This window comes from Porites lutea, chromosome 7 (assembly GCF_958299795.1).
Source record: "Porites lutea chromosome 7, jaPorLute2.1, whole genome shotgun sequence".
NCBI classification, from domain to species: Eukaryota; Metazoa; Cnidaria; class Anthozoa; order Scleractinia; family Poritidae; genus Porites; species Porites lutea.
In genome coordinates, this window is record NC_133207.1 from 27649898 (window position 1) to 27669317 (window position 19420).

At 39.1% G+C, this 19420-nt stretch overlaps 2 protein-coding genes across 2 annotated transcripts in view; one reads left to right on the forward strand and one right to left on the reverse strand.

Moving 5' to 3' along the window:
- Positions 1-1499: 1499 nt before the first annotated feature.
- LOC140942593 (zinc finger FYVE domain-containing protein 1-like) lies at positions 1500-12541 on the reverse strand. Its single transcript, XM_073391516.1, has 11 exons — positions 12354-12541; positions 12105-12227; positions 10006-10540; positions 9385-9602; positions 8629-8726; positions 7739-7850; positions 7261-7358; positions 6280-6397; positions 5372-5542; positions 4355-4566; positions 1500-2250 (listed from the first exon to the last, which is right to left on the reverse strand). Exons 1-11 carry the CDS (start codon positions 12477-12479, stop codon positions 1848-1850), a joined length of 2214 nt encoding a protein of 737 aa, XP_073247617.1. The 5' UTR covers positions 12480-12541; the 3' UTR covers positions 1500-1847.
- Positions 12542-12608: 67 nt separating this feature from the next.
- LOC140942594 (RNA polymerase-associated protein RTF1 homolog) overlaps positions 12609-19420 on the forward strand; it is a 16176-nt gene continuing 9364 nt past the window's right edge. The window contains exons 1-9 of the mRNA XM_073391517.1: positions 12609-12757; positions 12849-12959; positions 14639-14771; positions 15591-16098; positions 16350-16430; positions 16600-16690; positions 17388-17470; positions 17789-17876; positions 18653-18760. Coding sequence (XP_073247618.1) covers positions 12653-12757; positions 12849-12959; positions 14639-14771; positions 15591-16098; positions 16350-16430; positions 16600-16690; positions 17388-17470; positions 17789-17876; positions 18653-18760 — 1308 coding nt within the window. The 5' untranslated portion in view covers positions 12609-12652. The remainder of the gene's footprint in view (positions 12758-12848; positions 12960-14638; positions 14772-15590; positions 16099-16349; positions 16431-16599; positions 16691-17387; positions 17471-17788; positions 17877-18652; positions 18761-19420) is intronic.

Sequence of the window (19420 nt, forward strand, 5' to 3'; positions counted from 1 at the left end):
CTGTTGCTTAAATGTAGGCACCCAATTTTAAAATATAATTTGTAACTTCCTTGCCGATCACATTTTATAAACCCTTTCAAAATCTTTACCTAGGGGTAGCTGCACCCTCTCCACCCCCCTCCGGCTAAGGAATAGCAGGGAGAGAAAGATATTGGTAGATACGTAAATATATAGTGGAGTACAGAGTTTACAAAAAATAATTACCGAACTGCCTTTCTTTTGACATACTTTGATAAAAAAAAAATTCTTGCTCGCACGTTATGCGCTCGAGAAAAATTTTGAGCTCGACCTTTGGGCAAGTCTATTCAAAACTTTATTCAAGTTTTTTGTGTATTTTATCTCCATATTATTTTTAAGCATGAACTTAGCATAGAAAACATGTTGTACTCCCTGAAAAAAATCTGTCATATTTACACCCCTACTTCCCCATAACGGCCACCTCTCCATGATATATAGTGTAGTACGAGATTTTCACGAGAAACGCCATCAATTTGACATAAATGACATTCATTTAATTATTTTGACTTAGATCGCGTGACAAATACAGGTGACTACATGTAGTCACGGCACAACTTAGAGAGCTTTATAGGAACGATACTCCTGTACCATCTGCGGTATGGCTTCAGAGAAAACGGGTCTTGTGAGACACAGTTCCTGGAATTTGTTCATGACGTGATATGTAATATACAGGGCGGGGTCAAACGGATGTCTTGATCATGGACTTTTCGAAAGCTTTTGATAAGGTACAGACCATTAGAAAACTTATGGGGGGGGGGGGGAGGGGGTGCGGGCGAAGAACAAAAAACAATTCGCGCAAGGGAAAATTGAATGAAAAAAAATTATTGCACGCCAATTAATCCTAAAAAATATTCATGCTATGGCCTAAAAAAATTCATACAAGGAATTTGATAACGAAAAAAAATTCCTGCGGCTCGAGAATTCCCCTCCCCCCCCATAACTTTTCTAATGGTCCGTCCCTAAGGTGGGACACCAGCGCGTGATTAAAAAGCTGGACTCCAACGGTGTACGGGATAAAACAAGGGATTGGATACAGGCTTTCCTAGCTTAAGTTGTCGTTAAAGGCAAGTTTCAGACATTGCTCAAATGCAATCTGGCGTCCCTCAAGGGTCTGTATTTTCCCAAGTTAGCCTAAACAGGTTCTTACATAAATGGTAAATAGCACAAATTTAGGGTATTTAGATTCATAAATTTTTATTTTCTGAAGAAAAAAAAAAAGAAATACGTTGTACCTAAGAGTATTTTAATGATATTCAGCTTATTCCTTATATACATGTAAAATCTGCATATCGTTACATTAAGTTGGAGTTATAAGGTACCTATGTCTCCAAAATGATCCTGAATGTTGACTTATCTCATTTGCCCAAGTACACAGATTTTTGTTTATACATTTTAGAAAATAAGAAGATCTGTTTCAAATCTAAGGCTAAAAGGGTTCTTGTATAGAGGGGGCCTAATTGGCAAATCTTAGCCCAAAAGGTTCGTCAAAAGGTTCCAGGTTCTTACTCGAAGGTTTACTGTAGTTGACGACGGTAGCGAAATAGTGTTCTTCAAAACTCATAGTTCCTTGACTGACCAATCAAAGCAGTGAACAGTGTTCTTAACCCAGTAAACCAGAGAAACCAAGAGTGCAGGAATACTGTCTGTAGACAAGTAATACTTGTGTTTGACTTTCCATCTGATAGGCTGAGAAAGATGTTGAGTTTTTCGTTTCAACAAAAAACACCAATTCAAAAGCAAAGCGATCTTGAAGTTTCTTTCCACGCTCGGTTGGAAACAACTGTTTGGATCGGACAACTTATCATCATCCTGAAAAAATCACGGTTCATCTAAAGTTGTCCTTTTTTCGAAGCACACTGATCACAGACCCTGACAGGGTGATCCCATCCTTTTGAAGGCACAGGTCTTCTGCTCTCTGAGCACTTACTGCAGACGCCCATACCACAGGCACGGCAATGATGTTTCGCATCAGTCTCCTTAAACTCGGAGTTGCAACAACTACAGGCTAAAATTTCGGAGTCTGGTACCCAGTAGCCGGGTCTAGCTGCGTCGGTGATCAATTCCCTGGGATAATCAATTGCAGTTTTTAAAATCCCCACTGCTGATTGGACGACCTCAGTCACTTTACGAGCAGCTACTGGACCGAACGGCTGGTCGGAATATAATGTCTGGTCTCCTTGTGGGTAAACTAATTCCTGATGCGTTTCCTCGTCTAGCGCGTCTGACAAATCACTGAATCAAGAGAAAAAAATACGATTTGTTAAAAATCTCTTCTCATCTTTCGCAAGCTATAACGTTTGATAATGACGACACTCTTTTCTTATAGAAATATTACTCAGCCATCTTTGTAATATACCTTATTCTCCTTAATTTTCGCGGATTCTTAAATTCGCGATTTTCGCGATTTTAAAAAATTCCCGAACTTAAAGACCCGCGAAAAATAACAACCGCGAACTTTGATCTCGCGAAATTTAATGGACATAGCAAAATCATGTATTTGTGTTTTCAAGGGTCCTAAACAATTTTTAACACAAGGTGTTAGTACAAGGAGCTATCATCTTTCAACCTTAGATGTTAATCAGTATCAAGATTCGCCTCAAGAGTAATCATCTTCGTACAGTTCCTCCAATACATCCTTTTTACAGTCGTCAAATTGACCATCCTGTCCCGGCTCCTCGTAGTGTGTAGTTACGAGTGGCTTTTATCTTTCCATTATTGCCCTGCTCCTTGGTGTATCGTCCATTTCACATATCACCTCAACAGGAATTTCCAGACCTCCCTGAATCAATGGGGATGGACGATAGTTTTCATCAGTAACTTTAAGATGAACCATCCCACCTCTCAATAAGAAAAAGCGAGTAGCTCTAGAAATCTCTCTGGGCAAATGGCCTATAATCGAATCGGCCAGGCGACCACGGAGCCGTTTGTTAGCTGCGATTGCATAACGATCGTAGATATATTTCGTTCGTGAGAACGTCTCAAAAACTCCCCGACGATGGGCTTCCAAATTTCTTTGTAAACATGGAATCCACGAAGGCCTGTACAACCATCTCAGCAGTGATATTTGTAGGCACCACATCGCTAAAGGGTGGGAAAAGGCTGGCAACGCCCAACTATTAGATAAATCGTTTAGTCTTCCCCCTGAGGATCCATTTGAAGCGATTGAAGATTCTATTGAGATCTCCTAGAAAGGACATGTAACGATACTCTCGATACTCGATAATGACTCGGAAGAACAAGAAGACTTTTTTTATTACTGTAAGACTGACTTTTAAAGGAATACAGCTACCGCTAAGGGACAGCACATTGGTTTTGTTTCAATTGTTGTTTAACGTACAATTTTTGTAAAAAAGAAAAAATAAAGTCACTTAATCGTCAATTTCGCGAAATTAAATTCCCTGCAAACACAATTTTTCTCCCGGATCGCGAAATTAAAGACTCGCGAAATGTGCCCAGAAAATTTTCGCGAAATTTAAGTCCCGCGAAAATAAAGGAGAATAAGGTATATAGATGTTGCCAAGTGGGAACACGATAACCGAACCTGTGCTGTAGTGTATTGCGGCCAGTAACACCCTTCTCAGGCAACAAAAACGTTCATTTTTCCCTTGGTAACACAGTTCCCTAAATGCTTACCACTTAACAAACCACCTGGGTGGAAATCTCGTGCACACATAAAATAAACTTCGTGGGAGAACGATCCGCTATCAGCTGAACAGACTAAAAAAAAGTTGCATTGCCTCAAACTATACACCACGTTTTTTGAAGCTTCCCAAACGGAATTGCACGAACCATTTGGTTTTCCAACAGGAATTTCCGGTTTTTCCGTGTACATGTTAAGTACTCCAGAGTCGCAAACCTGAGTCAGCGGTCAGCGAGCAAGATGGACGCGTTTTTGATTTAGCGTCGAAATATCTTAATTGTTGCCTCTTTTCGTCGTGTTTTTTCATTTTTTTTCGTTGTTTTCGTCTTGCTTCTTTGTTTATTCGTTTTTGTATTTTCTTATTTATTGCAGCTTATATATTTCTTCTCTGCGTGTCTTTGTGTGCATTTGTTTATTTATAACAACTTTGATATCTAGTTACTTTTCCGCATGGCCCAGCCACTCAGCACGATTAGCTCTTGCTATTTCTGAGTGGCTGTGCTCTCTCTTTTTTTTACAATTATTTCCTTTTAATGTCTTAACACTTTTTGTATCAAGAGCACAATAAAGATTGTTGTTGTTGTTGTTGTTGAGTTTCAAACAACTTATCACCATCAAAATTTCAGAGCTCTACCCTCCAGGGCAAAAAAAGAACAACTGCGGTTCCTTGAAAGAAGAATGTATCTCTAATATTACCTCAAGTTACAAGACGGTTGGGGCTGCATCTCAATTGTCGACGGCGATTTTCCAAAGCAGCGGTCACACACCCGCACAGGCGTCTGACCCCAGCCTCGCTCTGGGACAGGTTTCTTATTTGTTGAGCATTCACCACAGACTCCACCACCACAAGCGCGACAGTGGTGCTTGGTCTCCCCGTCAGCGAACACGTGATGACATTCTTGGCATGCCTAGGGGAAAAAACAAACAAACAAACAAGAAATGAAGTCAGAAACTGAGAGAGTACAAGTCAAACGCATAGCCCGTTGACAGATTTCTCCTTGCGGCGTTCAAAAGTTTTCGCTCTATGCTTGCGTCCCCAGTCGTGTAAAAGTTCCTCTAGTTCGCTACTAGCTGTGCGTCTAAAATGACAGTAAATTATTGTTTTACGGCTCTCAGACATTAACAGTTGCATGGAGACGAGGCAATATAAGGCAGGATTCTGTAGAGGTGAATCATTGTAAGCTGATACCATTCCAGTGTAGTAGTCCGAAGAAGAAGTTCGCAAAGATGTCATCATGTCAAGTATTAAAGTTCTACAAAGCAGACTACTAAAACTTTTTCCTTGCCTCTCACTCCGCTGAAACTACATATTCTGTCAATCTCAATGTAAGCTGCAATCGGCAACAAAATTAGTTGAGACACTTTGCTCTAAAGGGCCATCATTCTGACGTTTTGCCGACTTCAAAAGGACAAAATAAAGCTTTTCCTCCCTCATCCCCTCCATTCAATGCTGTGCCGCTGTTCGAGCCACCTATAGAAAACAACAAACACCCCAACTTTGAATGGATGGGAGGGGGAGGGGGAGGGATGTGGATTATTTTGTTCTCTGAAGTTACCCCAATGGAAGACAGTGTCTCAAAAATTTTGTCGCCGATTGTAGTCTCAAACACCATTTCAAATTCGGACAGTCCCGCTAAATCAACTTCTGCTGCATCAATTTACAGTCGTATGACTATAGGACAGGCTACAATGTGTCCTTCAGGTGATACCTACAGAAATTTCTGAGTTGGGAATCCAGTAGTCTGGTGCCACTTGGTCCGTAATCCAGTTGGTCAGCGCTCTACTTGATGGAGTACTGAGACTGCTGAACGCGTCGGTCACATAACTGACGTTATCCAAAAGGCGCCGCGCCGCATTACCACTGTCCAGCGGAGAAACGTTCTCCTAAAATAATAGCAAAGTGATAACTTTGTTGACAAGTATCTTGAGACGTGTTTAACGTTTTTGTCCTGTTTTCTTGCTCTTTCAAAGGCAGAAAGATGCGATAAACAGAGAAACATTTCCCATGCAACTATTCATAATATATAACTTTACAGCGCTCTATTGATTTTAATGTCAATAATTTTACATCAATACTAAAATTATAAACTGGTGCATGTCGTCGCGGCGTGAAGTCTTAATTAGAATCCTAGCGCTATTACAAAGGAAGACGTTCATTGAAACAAAAAATCGCACATTAAAATGCTTAAAACGGCATATTCGACTGTGCGATCAATGAAAAATGTTGCAGTGTTGACGGAGGACGGGGCATTCGCCCTCTTTTTTTGTCCCCAATCCGGGTGATTTGACAGCTCAAGAGTCCCCACCCCCGGTAATTTGCCATCCAAGGCAAAAAAAAATGCTAATGCCCGGGGGGTCAGCCCGGGGGGGGGGGAGGGGGCTGGGCGCAGCTGGAATTGACTGATGCATTTCGTAAAATGATGCGCCGGCAGGTTTGCTCTCGTCAAGTAAACGCTGTAAATTGTCAAACAATAACTGTTTTCCAGGTTTAAATGCAGTCCATTTCCCCGACTATGTGTTTGAAAGGACGCACCGTGATCGACGACTACGTGTTTCTTTTTTCTAAAGTTTGCTTTGCGTGTTGCTTAGTACGGAAGTCATTTTATTCAACGATAGCTCACCCCAGGCCACACGTGGCGGAGCTCGGTCCTAACAACCGTGTTAACTGGGTCTTCGTTACCAAACCAGTGCTGTCTGCTGCGATATATGACACCACATTCAACACACTCGAGGACGTACCTACAAAACAATGTAACGGACTCTGTTAAGGAAATTTTACACGGGGTGTTTTGCAACGACAATTTTCAGTTCATCACAGCGTTGCAAACATTGTTGCGACAATGTTTCACTTCGTCACAACATTGTTCCAACGATGTTGCCCTAAAAATTGTCGTCGCAAATCGTCTCCTGTAGAAATAGGGACCTTAGGGATGACGAGGACGACTAGTCGAGAACGAATTTTTCTCGATACTAAGTAGTACACGCGCGTAAACCAGTTTGCGGGAAAACGCGATAGTCGCCTTCATTCTAGTACGGGTTTTACGAGAATGTCATGGTGACGGGAACAAGCTATAAATGGTTTCCGTAATGTTAGAAGTTAAACCATTATGCGACCGGGAGAGGGTGCAACCTTCTTCAATAAAATCACCGTCACGGTGTTAACTTTTCTGAACAAAAAAGTAAAAAAAAAAAATGCGGGCCGGGGTATCCATTTTTTAGAAAATGCGAAAAAAAAAAAAAACTCTAAGTCAAATTTTCTTCTTGTAATCGTCTTCGTCTTCGAATCTGAAGGTCTCCGGCTATTACCTTTAATAAACAAGAGCGCTTTGAATAATGACTATGAAGTACCATATAGCATATACGAAAAATAAATGCTTCAGTCTATAACATCAGTTGAATTTGAGTGGGCCAGGTACTTAATTTATACGCGCTACAAACCTACGCACTCTTGTGTACGAGAGACATTCGGATCCAGCAAAACAATAATAAGGTTGGGTAGTAAACGGTCAAAAATTAGGTTGAGTAAGAGGAGTCTAAGCTAGTAGTGTCAAGAAGTGAGGTTCAATGGAGATTATTTATAGTAAGAAAAGGTTCAATCTTACCCGGACCAGGCATATTTAGCGAAACCAAGCCATCCGGAGTCATTGGATGAACACATTTTAGGAATCACGACAACTTGCTTTCCTCTTTCATAACACATCTAAATGAACAAATCAATGAATGAATGGAAATGACTAAATAAACAAATGAACAAACGGACGGACGGACGGAAGAACAAGAGATCTTAAATCGATCTCATTTCTCTTTTCAGATAATTTACTAGACTTTTAACCACCCACAAACCCTGTCCAATTTGCTTCTCATCTTATGTTTCAGGAAAGCGACGACAAGCGCCAGGCGAAGCGGGCGAGGGGTGCCAGACACGCGCAATGGAAGTGTCCCCCTTAAGTCGCACGTGTCTAGTGCTCTACGCTCGCCCTCTGCCACCTCGTACTTGCCCTCACTCGCCTGAAAAATCAAACGCCAATTCTGCAGCTGGTTACACCTACACATCAACCAACTTAACAATGTGTAACTTACTCTACAGGTGAAGATCCTGTTGTCGTATTGAGCTTGATAATGACACTTGCCCTCACACTCATGCTCCACTGATTCATCTTGCTCGTGATTCATACTCTTTTGACATCGTGCACTGAAACCATGGCAACAAAACAGATATCGGTATCAATTAAAAATATATTAATCTCAAATTTGCTGAAATGACGAAACTAATATCCTTTTCAAATAGGTCGTCAACAGCATTTTTTTCACAAGGGAAAAATAACATTTCGTCGTTTCTGTTTACTGCAAAATTTGTTGTATTGTGCTGCGCCTTTTGCAAACTTTGAAGGAATTTTGGGTTTTTCTGTTCTGTCAGTCATTTGAGTGGGGGCGACAGTGGGGGCGGGTTAATGCAAATCACAATGCAACACGCTCGCCCAGCTTGGACCCCCAAAACAAAACTGACGATGACTCTAGACTGCTCAAGAATAGGGAAGGAAATCGCAATGGTGAGTGGAAGTTTTGTCGAGAGAAGGATGCAGACATTGCTTTATTCTTGTGAGTGACAAAAATCAGAAAGATCAGAAAAATCTTCGAAGCAAACTGGTCGATTATTGCCTGAAATAGACGATCACAAGCAACTAAGCTATAAATGAAACTCTTCAGCCAGCAGAAAACCAAACAACTTTCAGCTAAGCTTCAAACGCCAAAATTTGTTTATTGACTCCTGAAGAAATTCTCCAATCTCTAAAGCATTGCTAAATGTTTCTTATAGAAAGACCAAATTTCATGGAAGAAAGTTCTCTCTCATTCTACCCTTAATCCTAAACAAGAAGAGTGCTTGGAAAATCAAAATCCTTTATTGCTCCAAAAGAAAAAAGGGTTTACACATGCAGGCTATCTTCACTGGATAATAGTGAGCCACTTACTTGCACGACAGGCACGCAGCCTGGCAGGTGAAGTATGCATCAGGAAACATGTTGGGTATCGTTCTTTCAATGTTGCCATTGAACTTTTCATTAAGGAGCTTAGAAGAAAACAAAAATTGTGAGATAACTCAAAAGCATTGACCAATGCCTTGCTAATTATTACAGTCAAACCTTCCTTAAATGATCACCCAAAATGGTTGCTTTTATGGTGGGGGTGGTCCCTTTGAAAGTCAAACTGCAGGAGTCTTGTACAACGAGAATTAGCTTTCCAGACACATCTATTTTTTGGAGAAAATGTATTGAAATAGGTAAATCGATTTGTTTCTCAAAGTTCTTCTCACACTCTGAGCAATGTACACTGTATTACATACAGCGAACACAGACAACAGAGCATTGTCATGTCAGGTGGTTGCTTAGAAGAAGCTGAAAAAAATAAAAAATTCTAAAACTGTCATCCTTAAAGTGGTTGCAGCGTCACTTGTGAGAGGTGGTCGTTAATACTGGAGGTTTCAAATATAGGGCGATGGAGAAAATATTATTTTGGTGTAATGGTCTCTTATAGGAGGTGCATGTTGGTCACTAAGTAGAGTTGGTCAGACACGGAAAATCTGCTTTACTAATAATGGTGGATCGCCAAGGTTAGTGGCTGTTGTGTCAGGTGTTACATTTACAGGTCTGGTTTGAAAGCCCTAGCCATGACATTTCACATATTCCTTACCAAAACAAGAATTATACATATAATTATTATACAATTACCATCAAGGCTTTGAAAATGACAGCAGGTGAGCGGGATGAGCGCACAGAGCTGTTGGCCAAACTCTCCTTCACAGCTTGAATAAGCTGTGTGAAGTCTGTTGGAGGTGATACGGTTCTTGTACCTAAGTACTTAATGGAGCTGAAAGCATAAGGAACCCGACCAACATCTGCAAACCTTTCCTTTAAAATCTCGTCTGGGCTCTTAACGCTTCTTGTTTCTGAAAAAAAAATAGTATTTTAATCAGTCATTTATTTCTCCATGAGTTAGCAATAAGGAAAAGATTATTCAAACCAAAGAAGTGGAACGGGCGATGTAATTAACAGTTTCAAGTAAAAATGTGGCATTTTAGTACAAAAAGTAGTGTTGCCAACTGATGAGAAAACATGAGACTTTACGAGAAGTCTGAGTAGATGAGACCTCTGTTTAAACTTCGAGCCTTTGCAGCAAAAAATGTCCAAGACTCTGACTCTATGGAGACCGATAAAACTAGGCTTGGAGACTTGTCTTCTTCGACACCCTATGATTTTCTATTTGTCACCCCTATTTATAATCATGTATTTATTAAATTTCAAGAAAGAAAATATGATGTTTAAGTTCTACATATATTTAACTTTTTTTACCTGAAAGACTAGTCTCATTTTGTGACATTCCAAGCAAATGGGTATGCTGTGTCTCATGAAATATAATGACTGCCGGACCCAAACTGCACAGAGGAACATCCATGTGACATCTTTCTGAGGCATCCTTGAGCTCTTTTGTAAAATGCTTCAGATATGCATCCGATGCATCGCCAAGGAAAGTAAACATATCTGTATGAAGACGCTCAGCTCTTGTTCTGTAGATGATAATGTCTGATATTGCCAGAACTTTTAGCAAGAGTCTTGTTCGCTGATTTTGGTTCCCAGAGGCAGACACACCCAAAAGTCCCTCTGTATCTAAGATGATTGCATGATTGACATTATCATAAGCAGCCCAAACACCAACTGTGCACGAAAGCTGTGACGACGAGGTCGCAAAGACTTCTTCACTGTTGAAGAAGGTGTGGTTGAGTGTGTGTGATTTCCCATCTCCAGTGTTTCCAAATATGGAAACCACCTTCATGTTTGTTTCTCCACGACATGAAAGCTTTGATATGAACTCATCCACAGTATGCACCTACAAGACATCAATATACAGTGTACCTGGTTCATCAGAGGCCTTCTTATAGAGGGGATGCAAATGTTCGTAGCCTGAATTTCAAAAGTGGTCCTTTCATATGCTGAAAAGGAGGCCATGTTGCTGTTGATATTTTACTATTGTGTTTGCAATTTTCCTCATTGCAAACAACCATCTTCATGTTGTTTCTTGCCATTTCATCTGCCTTATGTTACTGTTTCAAGAGCATATAGCTTGTCGGAATTTTTTCCCTGAGAGGGTCTCAATGATAACATACATGCATGTAGACTTTATCTAAATGATACTTGAGCATAATGGTGGTACAATATTCAAAATCTATCTTTGAAAAAGCTTTGATCAAGTATATTAAGTACACTGCGCACAAACATGGACAAGCAGTCGGCGAGGAGGTACATGTAAGGGAACAGGGATGAAGCACTGGGAATGGACTTTTATAATTCTTGGTCCCAAATTTCACATCTAAGTTGGGTGTGTTATTGACTCTGAATTGGTCCTGATCTGAAGGTATTCCCTTGATAATGAGAAAAATGCTATATTGGAAAAACATTAGTTTGCTTCTTTTAAGGGTAGGTAGGAGGGGAAAGAGATATATCATAGCAAGGGAAGTGCATAACCTTATTTCAAGATGGTGGCAAAACAAATTTAGCTATTCCTAAAATTGTCTTCACAACAATTTGGTCCTCAATATCTTATTCTTAAGGTAAAAGTTCTTTTGAATTCTGCACAGCAAGAATTGACAAAATTTGGACGATATTTGCGATATTCAGTAAGATGACGTCAATGGTGCGGGCTATTGCCAGAAAAAGGTAAGGTAACCAGGAAGTCATGGGAGAGAGATTGTGCTAGCTCAGCTGTTTTGGTAGAGCTGGAGAAAATGGCAGAAAATTTTGCTCATTTTGCAACAACAAAAATACAGCTGGGTGTATGACAACTGCTATTTGTACATGTAAGTGAGTGCTAGATTAGTAAAGCATCTCTTCATATCATAAATTTGCTGAGTAACAGTAATGAGGATGGGAACTCAACATTGAACAAAGTAGGCGTGTTTTTAAAGTAAATATTATTTCTATTTCTTAGATTTGGCTTTTGTATGATCTTAAGATTAGAAGCAGATCAAAAGATAACACCCTCCCAGATTTGCATAATCCAGATCATACTTAGTCTCATTTAATATTTAATTTGCTAATTATTATAAAACTCTAACATGGTTCTTTTAAGTTAGAAAGGCACATCCCCAAGACAGCAAGTTAAAACTGGTCTCAAAAGAGTACTCGATCGCGACTTATGCACTCAACCTTTTAAGGCATGATGACTTTTCCCAACCTCCCGTCATAAACACGTACGAATAATCTAATTTTAGCTTATCTTTCCGTAGGCGTTGAAAGTACAGCAAACTGTTCCTAGAAAAGCTACGCGATTGTAAGTCCTTTTAATATATATACATTTGAAAGGAGATTTTTTTCTTCTTCTATTATGCAACTAAGTTTTCCCTCCCCATTCACACCCAAGTAAATCTAAATAAAATTCATGTAAACGTCAATACCTGCAGATTTTCCTTTTCATCCAGCAAAAGAAAGCTTCTTTCACTGCCAGCTGTATTTTTCGACTTCTCTAAAGCTGATGCTGAAAAACTTGATTTAGATCCTTCTGGGATGGGTTTGGTTTCCTATAACAGTGAAACAAGCACTTCAGATAGATCAGACTCACTAGATAACGAGTTTAGCTGTGAATCGAAGATGAATATTAGAATGATGAAATGAAAACTTTAAACCAACGATATGCTGTATATTACCTTGAATTTACTGCTTCTTGACGCCTTCGAAGTAGACGATTTTTTTCCTTTTTGGTTTACTAGTACATCCTCACTTGCAAAATCACCATCAGGTAACGTAGCAGCCATATTTTCTGTGACTTTCATGAGGGTATAAGATCTCGCAAATCGTCGTAAATGCGACTTCGTATAAAATGCTGAGTACAAAAAAAGTGGCCTCGGAACGACAACAGACTTAGTAACCAAGCCTCAACAATTATCCCCAAATGCATTTTGGGAAGTAAAAGCTTCTTCTCCATGTTCTCGAACAGGAGCGAAAAATGGGTAAAACTTCGAAGGAAGGCAGTGATTCTAAGCGGAAACGAAAGCGAGTCGCGGTAGAATCGAGTAGTGACGATGATGAGAGCGAGCAAGACTTCGAAGAGGTGACTAAAAAGTTACTGCATCTCAAGTTGGACGGGTTTTTTTTTTAGAGTGACGCTCACTATGGAATTATTGTACTGTTGTTGTTGACAGGAGCTGAAATCCCTCGCAAAGCGTTCGAGACAAGCTCAAGAGAATTCCAAGCCACAAAAATCAGGAGATTCCGATAGTGATTTAGACTCTTCAGAAGGAAGCGATGACGAGGTAATGAATTGAAGGAATGGTTAAAATTGTTTGGATGTGGGCTTGGATAGTAGATCCCGAGTAAAAGGCATGTAATGTAATTGCCCGCATTCAAATCACAGACACCTCCCACCCCCATTTGACTTGAGCTTTCTAGTAACTTGATTAGCCAGTTATATGTGATGGAATGAGCAGCAGTGCAAATAGTTGTATCCGTTTATTTACATACATTTATAATTAACATTTGTCATTAAAGTTTAACGCAGCACATGTGTGCAGACTAGGATGAAAAATCATATGCATACGTGGGCTATACAACTCCAGAGCACCCTTAGTCTTAAAGCCTTAGTCCTTTATTAATAAAATAAAATAAATGGACATGTGTGTTTAGTTCTTACTCCTGAAGTCCCACTGTACGTCCTGTATTCAATAAGTCTATTTAAAGCAAGTGGTAGAATGACTGCTTCTCCATCCTTGCTGCCCTGTATTTAACAAAAATCGGTCTATGGTCGTTTAGCCAACGAGTCATTCAACATGCAAAGAAAGTAGTGTCCAATAGTCTAGGGCTAATGGATTTTGCTTTTGGGCTAGTGAATTCTGTTCTTAACTTGCACGATGGACAAGTGATGTTTTTTGAGGAATTCAAATTGAATAGGAACTGTGAAATCAATTCTGCTCGTCAAAAAGCTCTTGGGGCTAGTTGAAATGATGTTTGGGCTAGTAAATTCTAGCTTCCGTTTGCCCGAATGTCAAGCTGTAAAAATGATTTCCTTTGCACCCTGTCATTTCACTATTTAGCATCCTGTTCATTAGCATTTTAGATTGTTTGAGGAAAAAACATGTTCTAATTGGGTGCAAGCGTGACATGTTTTGGTGCCAAACATTCGAAGTTTGGAGGAGGCAGCTGTTGTTGACTTGATTTGTTTTTGCTCAACAAAACATTCTTTGCAAGAATTTTTAGACATTAAGAATAATTTTTTGGAGGCAAGTGTGCTGTTTCTGAGCAAGAAATATGGGGCCCTCAGAGTTGAGAAAAATGAAATATGAGCGGAACACGCAGGTCAAAAACAAAATAAACAACTTACCGTTGGTGCAACAGTTTGCTTTAATGGCTGTCAACAAATGTTTGGCTGCAAAACACGTCATGTCGCAACCCTTTTTGTCTTGTGTCCACGCTTAGATGCAAGCGACGGTATTGTTGTTTGTAGATTTCAATATATTTTCTTAGGTGTTATACAAGAGGGCCATTTATACGAGAAAAAATAAGACGCGTCTTAAATAAGACGCGAACTGTACCATTTATACGAGCATGTCTTATCTAAGACCAGAACAGCTCATATAAATGGTTCGCGTCTTATTTCTGTTCTTGACTCGTTTTCATGTGAATGTTGCCTGTAGCAACGGCAATCCAACGTGGCGCGCCAAAAATTAACGCATGCATACTATGCGTTCGCATCTTATGTAAGACGCAAAGGTCATTTATATGAAGTTTTTCTCGTCTTAGCTAAGACACGTCTTATCTAAGAACAGGTGTTAAGGGCTGTTCTAAAATAAGACGCGTCTTAGCTAAGTCGCGTCTTATTTTAGACGAAATGTGCCGTTTATACGGAAAGTTCGCGTCTTATTTAAGCCGCGTCTTATGTAAGATGCGTCTTATTTTTCCTCGTATAAATGGCCCTAATGTATGTTTTTTCTCTTAGTGGACAATGGATTCTGAAAATGGTAAAGGAAAAGGGAAAGCTAAAGCAAAGGAAAAGGTGAAGAAAGGAGGCAAGAAAGCTGCTTCATCCTCAGCATCTTCTTCAGAAGAAAGTGGTGAAACTTCATCTGGTGGTGAGACATTCCTTTTTATTCAGTTCAAGTTAATACATAAATTCTTTAGACAAAGTCAATTTTTGCTTTCAGCCACCTTTCTCAAAACCAGTTACGTTGTCAGTAGGTGGTAATTGCAACAACACTCAAGCTTAGCCTGCGAATTGCAGATGTTTCTCCTCACTCTTCTCCACTGAGGGACGTTTTGCAAGGAGGAACATCTGCGACTCAGCGACTGAAATTCCATACTGATGACATAAATCAATGTTATATAATAAATCCGGTTGTGATGGGGTTCCAAATGCAAATTTGTTCCATTTTACGTTTTTCCTGGTCGATTTTGGTTAAGTGTTGTGTTCGTCTGTGAATGAGCTCCATTCGCATATTGTTAGAGATTCATCGCGTTTACATTTGACCTTTGCGGCCTTTTGTCTTTTGTCTGTCATTCGTAAACAATAGCTAAAACAATGAATCTACTCCGTCGACCAATTAGTGCTTCTGACCAGATTCCGGACAGATTTTGCGTCATCAGTATGGAATTTCTGTTGCTGAGTCGCAGACGTTCCTCCTCGCGTAACATCCCTCAGCGGCGATGAGCGAGGAGAAATGGCTGCCGTCGCAGGCTACATTCAAGCTTCGTTTCGCATCTAGGTAATCCCACCTCAACTACACCATGGGGGAGGGGGGCTGTAGGTAGAGAGACTTTGCATTTTGTAGATGTGGAGGACCACTGTAGTGTATCAATGTGACTGTAATGGGTTCAGCTCTGTCTTTGGTTATACCTTCATTAATACTTTTGTATCCTTAATAGTGTGTGTTTTTTTTAATTCAAATAAACAGAGTCATCATCATCATCATCGTCATCAGAAGATGAAGAGGATGAACAGTACCATGATGGGTGGGATGATAATCTCATGGGAGATGAAGCAGATAGAGAGAGACTTGAAAAAATGACTGAGAAAGAACGTGAGCAGGAATTATTTAACCGTGTTGAAAAAAGAGAGGCCCTCAAGACAAGATTTGAAATTGAAAGGAAGTTGAGGCTTGCCAAGAAAAAAGAAAAGAAGAAGAAACGCGAGAAAGAAAAGGCAAATCTTGAAAAAGAAGGTATAGCTCTAAGGAAAAAGGAGCGCAAGAGACATATTGAAGAAAAGAAAGCCAAGGCATTGGATGATTTAAAGGCTAAACGATCTGAGAAAAAGGAGAAGAAAGCAGCAGAAACTGTTGCAGAACCGAAGGAGCCACAGCTAAAGGCCAGTGACGTGTTTACTGATGATGAAGATGAAGATGAGCAAGAGGAAAGCAAATCAAGTTCAGGAGAAGGATCTTACAGAGAATCTGAAGATGAGTAAGTATTACTCTAAGTTGATATTTCTACAACACTTTTGTCAAATTGTCTCTGTTTATAGGGGAAGTTAAATTTTGGCTAACTGAAAACAGAAGGCCAGCTGTCGCTTTCATTTTTTTTTTTCAGGTTAAAGGGAAATGTACATCTGCATGTAATGCCCTTTAACTGTCAAACTCAGAAAACCATGAACACATTCATGTAAAATACCCTTATTTTTGCCCTTTGCTTTGATTGTTTTTATTATGTTTTAGACAAGTTGAAGACGAGCCTCTTAAAGTTAGTACAATTGATGATCTTGAAAGAATAAGAATTTCAAGACACAAGCTGGAAAGGTCAGTAATGAGTCACAAGCCAAGGTGGATTTGCTTATTGAACAGAAAAGTTTCCTTTCTCAATAGATGATTTACATCTGAGGATTCAGAGCTGTTCTTGCATTTACTTCTAATCATTTTTAATGAAAACATATAATATATTTTTTGTAAATTTTTCTTTTTTTATTAGGTGGGTGCACATGCCATTCTTTGGCAAGATCATTGCTGGATGTTTTGTCCGTGTTGGAATTGGAAACCATGATGGAAGACCAGTATACCGGGTAAAAGATTCTTTGAATCTCAGATAGTTTATCAACAAGCATTACCATGCCCATTCCTCAAGCCATGCAATTTTTTCAGCTGTCAGTTTAATGATCTTGATGAGTACGTATTGTGAATTTTTGCTGATTAACCTGACTCATACTTTACAAGATACTTAGTTCATAAGGGGTTTTGGTTGGGCTATGTGGAGAGGGGGCTGCCCAAGAAGTGCTCCAAATCGCCCGATGAAACATAAATGTCTGTTTCTTACAAATTTATCTAATGTCTATTAAGTTGTAGCTTTGAATCCTTGCGCCAAAATGCTAAACAATTTATTTGAAGTCATGATTTGATCAATGCAATGAAAATTATTTACTGCCCTTCATTTAAAAGAAGTTGAACACACAAGTGAATTGAAGGCATACATAATCTGTTAATTTGCCAGAAGTATTGTTACTTTGTTTATTAACCCTTTAGGTCTCAAGAGTGTCCAACATCAATTTTCTCCTAACAACATCAGCAGATCAACAAGAGTAAAGGTTATGAGAATTACTAAATTGATGACCAAAGCAAGAATACTTTGATCTTAAACCAAATTCTCTCAACTATTCTTAAAAGAAATGTATGGAGATGAGTCTGGAGAATTTGTATTTGGATCTTGGGGCTTAAAGGGTTAACTACATGTACATGTATGACATTTGTATGTACTGTTTCCAGGTTGCGGAGATAAGAGATGTAGTGGAAACAGCAAAAGTTTACTCTTTAGGGAATACCAAAACAAACAAGGGATTAAAACTAAGGTAAGGTATTCAGTGAAGCTTTTATTACTCTATGAATTATTTATTATTGAGTACATATGTAACTTTAGCTAATTCTATACAGTGTGATTATACTAGAAATTAAGTGGTTGGTTTGATCTTCACAAATGTGCTGCCCCACATTTTCTAGGAGACTCACAAAAAATTGCCACCTTGGGCTATTGACATTAATGTATACCTTTTTTTGATTGATGTTTCCCTCTGTAAAAGACTTTATAAGAATTTTAAATTTATTATTTTATAACATTTTTAATAGTTTGCAAAATGGATTTATTTTATTTTTATCTCTCCTTCGTTTAGACATGGTAATCAGGAAAGAGTGTTCAGACTTGAATTTGTGTCAAACCAAAGATTTACTGAGTCAGAATTTGCCCGATGGAAGGAAGAGGTAGATAATAATACTACTTCCACCTCCCAACACCACCCCCCCTCCCCTGCAAACAGACGCTGTGTTCTACCCATAACTTATCAATCACTGTTAGTTGTTAAGATGGAGGGACCCACATGGGAACTTCGACTGGAGCAACTTCATTTCAAACCTCGAACTTCTCATGTGCCGAACCTGATGCATAAGTTAGTATAATTATAATTTATTTTCACTGGTAAGCATTATACATGTAGAATTGTACATGTAGATCATTGTACATCATGGAAATGAATTGAGTCTAACTTATTGAGTTTGACATATGGATCAACCATCAAACTTTTCTCATTTGGGTCGACCTCAATAGGTATTTAGTTGGATACATGAGAATTTCAGCCTAAGGGCTGTAACCTGTAACCATTGTTACAGCTGAGCTCACTTGATGTTACAGGTGATCAAAGTAGAAAGCTTAAGATAACACAAATTTTTAGGCTGTGAGAGGTTACGGGTGAGGGACTGTATCAAAACTTAATGACAGCCCTGATCAGCACTGAAAGTTCGTAAAATTAATTACAGTAGAACCTCGATAACTGGAAATTGGATAATTCAAATTCTCCTCTAACTCGAACTAAATTTCCTTTCCCTTGGTCACAATTTCATTGAAATTTACCCCGATAACTCGAATTCCCCGCTAACTCGAACCATTTTTCGTTTCCCTTCAGAGTTCAAGTTACCAGGGTTCTACTGTATTCTCTTAAATTCTTTCCTAAAACCAAAACATTTACCACAAATTTTTTTAGTGCGAGGCTCATGATATTCCTATACCAACCCTGGATGAAGTGGATAACAAAGCCAAACAGTTTAATGAAGCGAGATATTATTCTTACAAAGAGGACGATATTGATAAGGTAAGTGAATAGGTTGACCTGCACTGATTCCAAACAAGGTTTGTGATTGGCTTGGAAAACAATAGGGATGGTGACATAACAATGCTCCTATCCCTGAAAACAATAGGTAGTGCAGGTTATAGGGACCAATGAAATAAGAGGTTTGGAAGGGTGTTGGTCAATAGAAATGAACTGGTCTTAGTGACTCAGGTTTGTTTGTCAGTTATCACATTAATAAAAAAATTACCACACTGACAGTAATTTTCATATTGGTACAAAAATTACATAATTGGAGTTGTTTTAATTCCCATTTTAAATCTGGGCTTAAGATGGCTCTTGAATTGCATATGAAATGCTTTTAAATTACCATTTTGACTCTAACACAAAGGAAATGAAGTAATTTCGTTTCTATGGCTAACTTACAGTAAAAACCCGCGAGTAAGAACGCGCACTTTCCTAAGTTAGTCGAAACATGTTTTTACATAAATGGTAATGAGCACATATTTCGGCTATTGATTTTAGGTTCTTATTTTCTGAAGAAAAAATACATTGTAGCAAAGAGCATTTAGTGGTGGCGAATAATCATTCAGCTGCTTCCTTATATAAAATCTGCATGCTAAATTATTCTTGCAGTTGGAGTGATAAGGTAACTATGTCTCCAAAGGTGATTCTGAATGTTGA

Coding starts and splice junctions, on each gene's coding strand:
- LOC140942593 (XM_073391516.1), bottom strand. CDS start 12,479: ATGAAAGTCACAGAAAATATGGCTGCTACGTTACCTGATGGTGATTTT. Junction 12,228..12,353: donor CAAGAAGCAGTAAATTCAAG/GTAATATACAGC, acceptor TCACTGTTATAG/GAAACCAAACCCATCCCAGA. Junction 4,567..5,371: donor TTCCCAACTCAGAAATTTCT/GTAGGTATCACC, acceptor TTTTTCCCCTAG/GCATGCCAAGAATGTCATCA.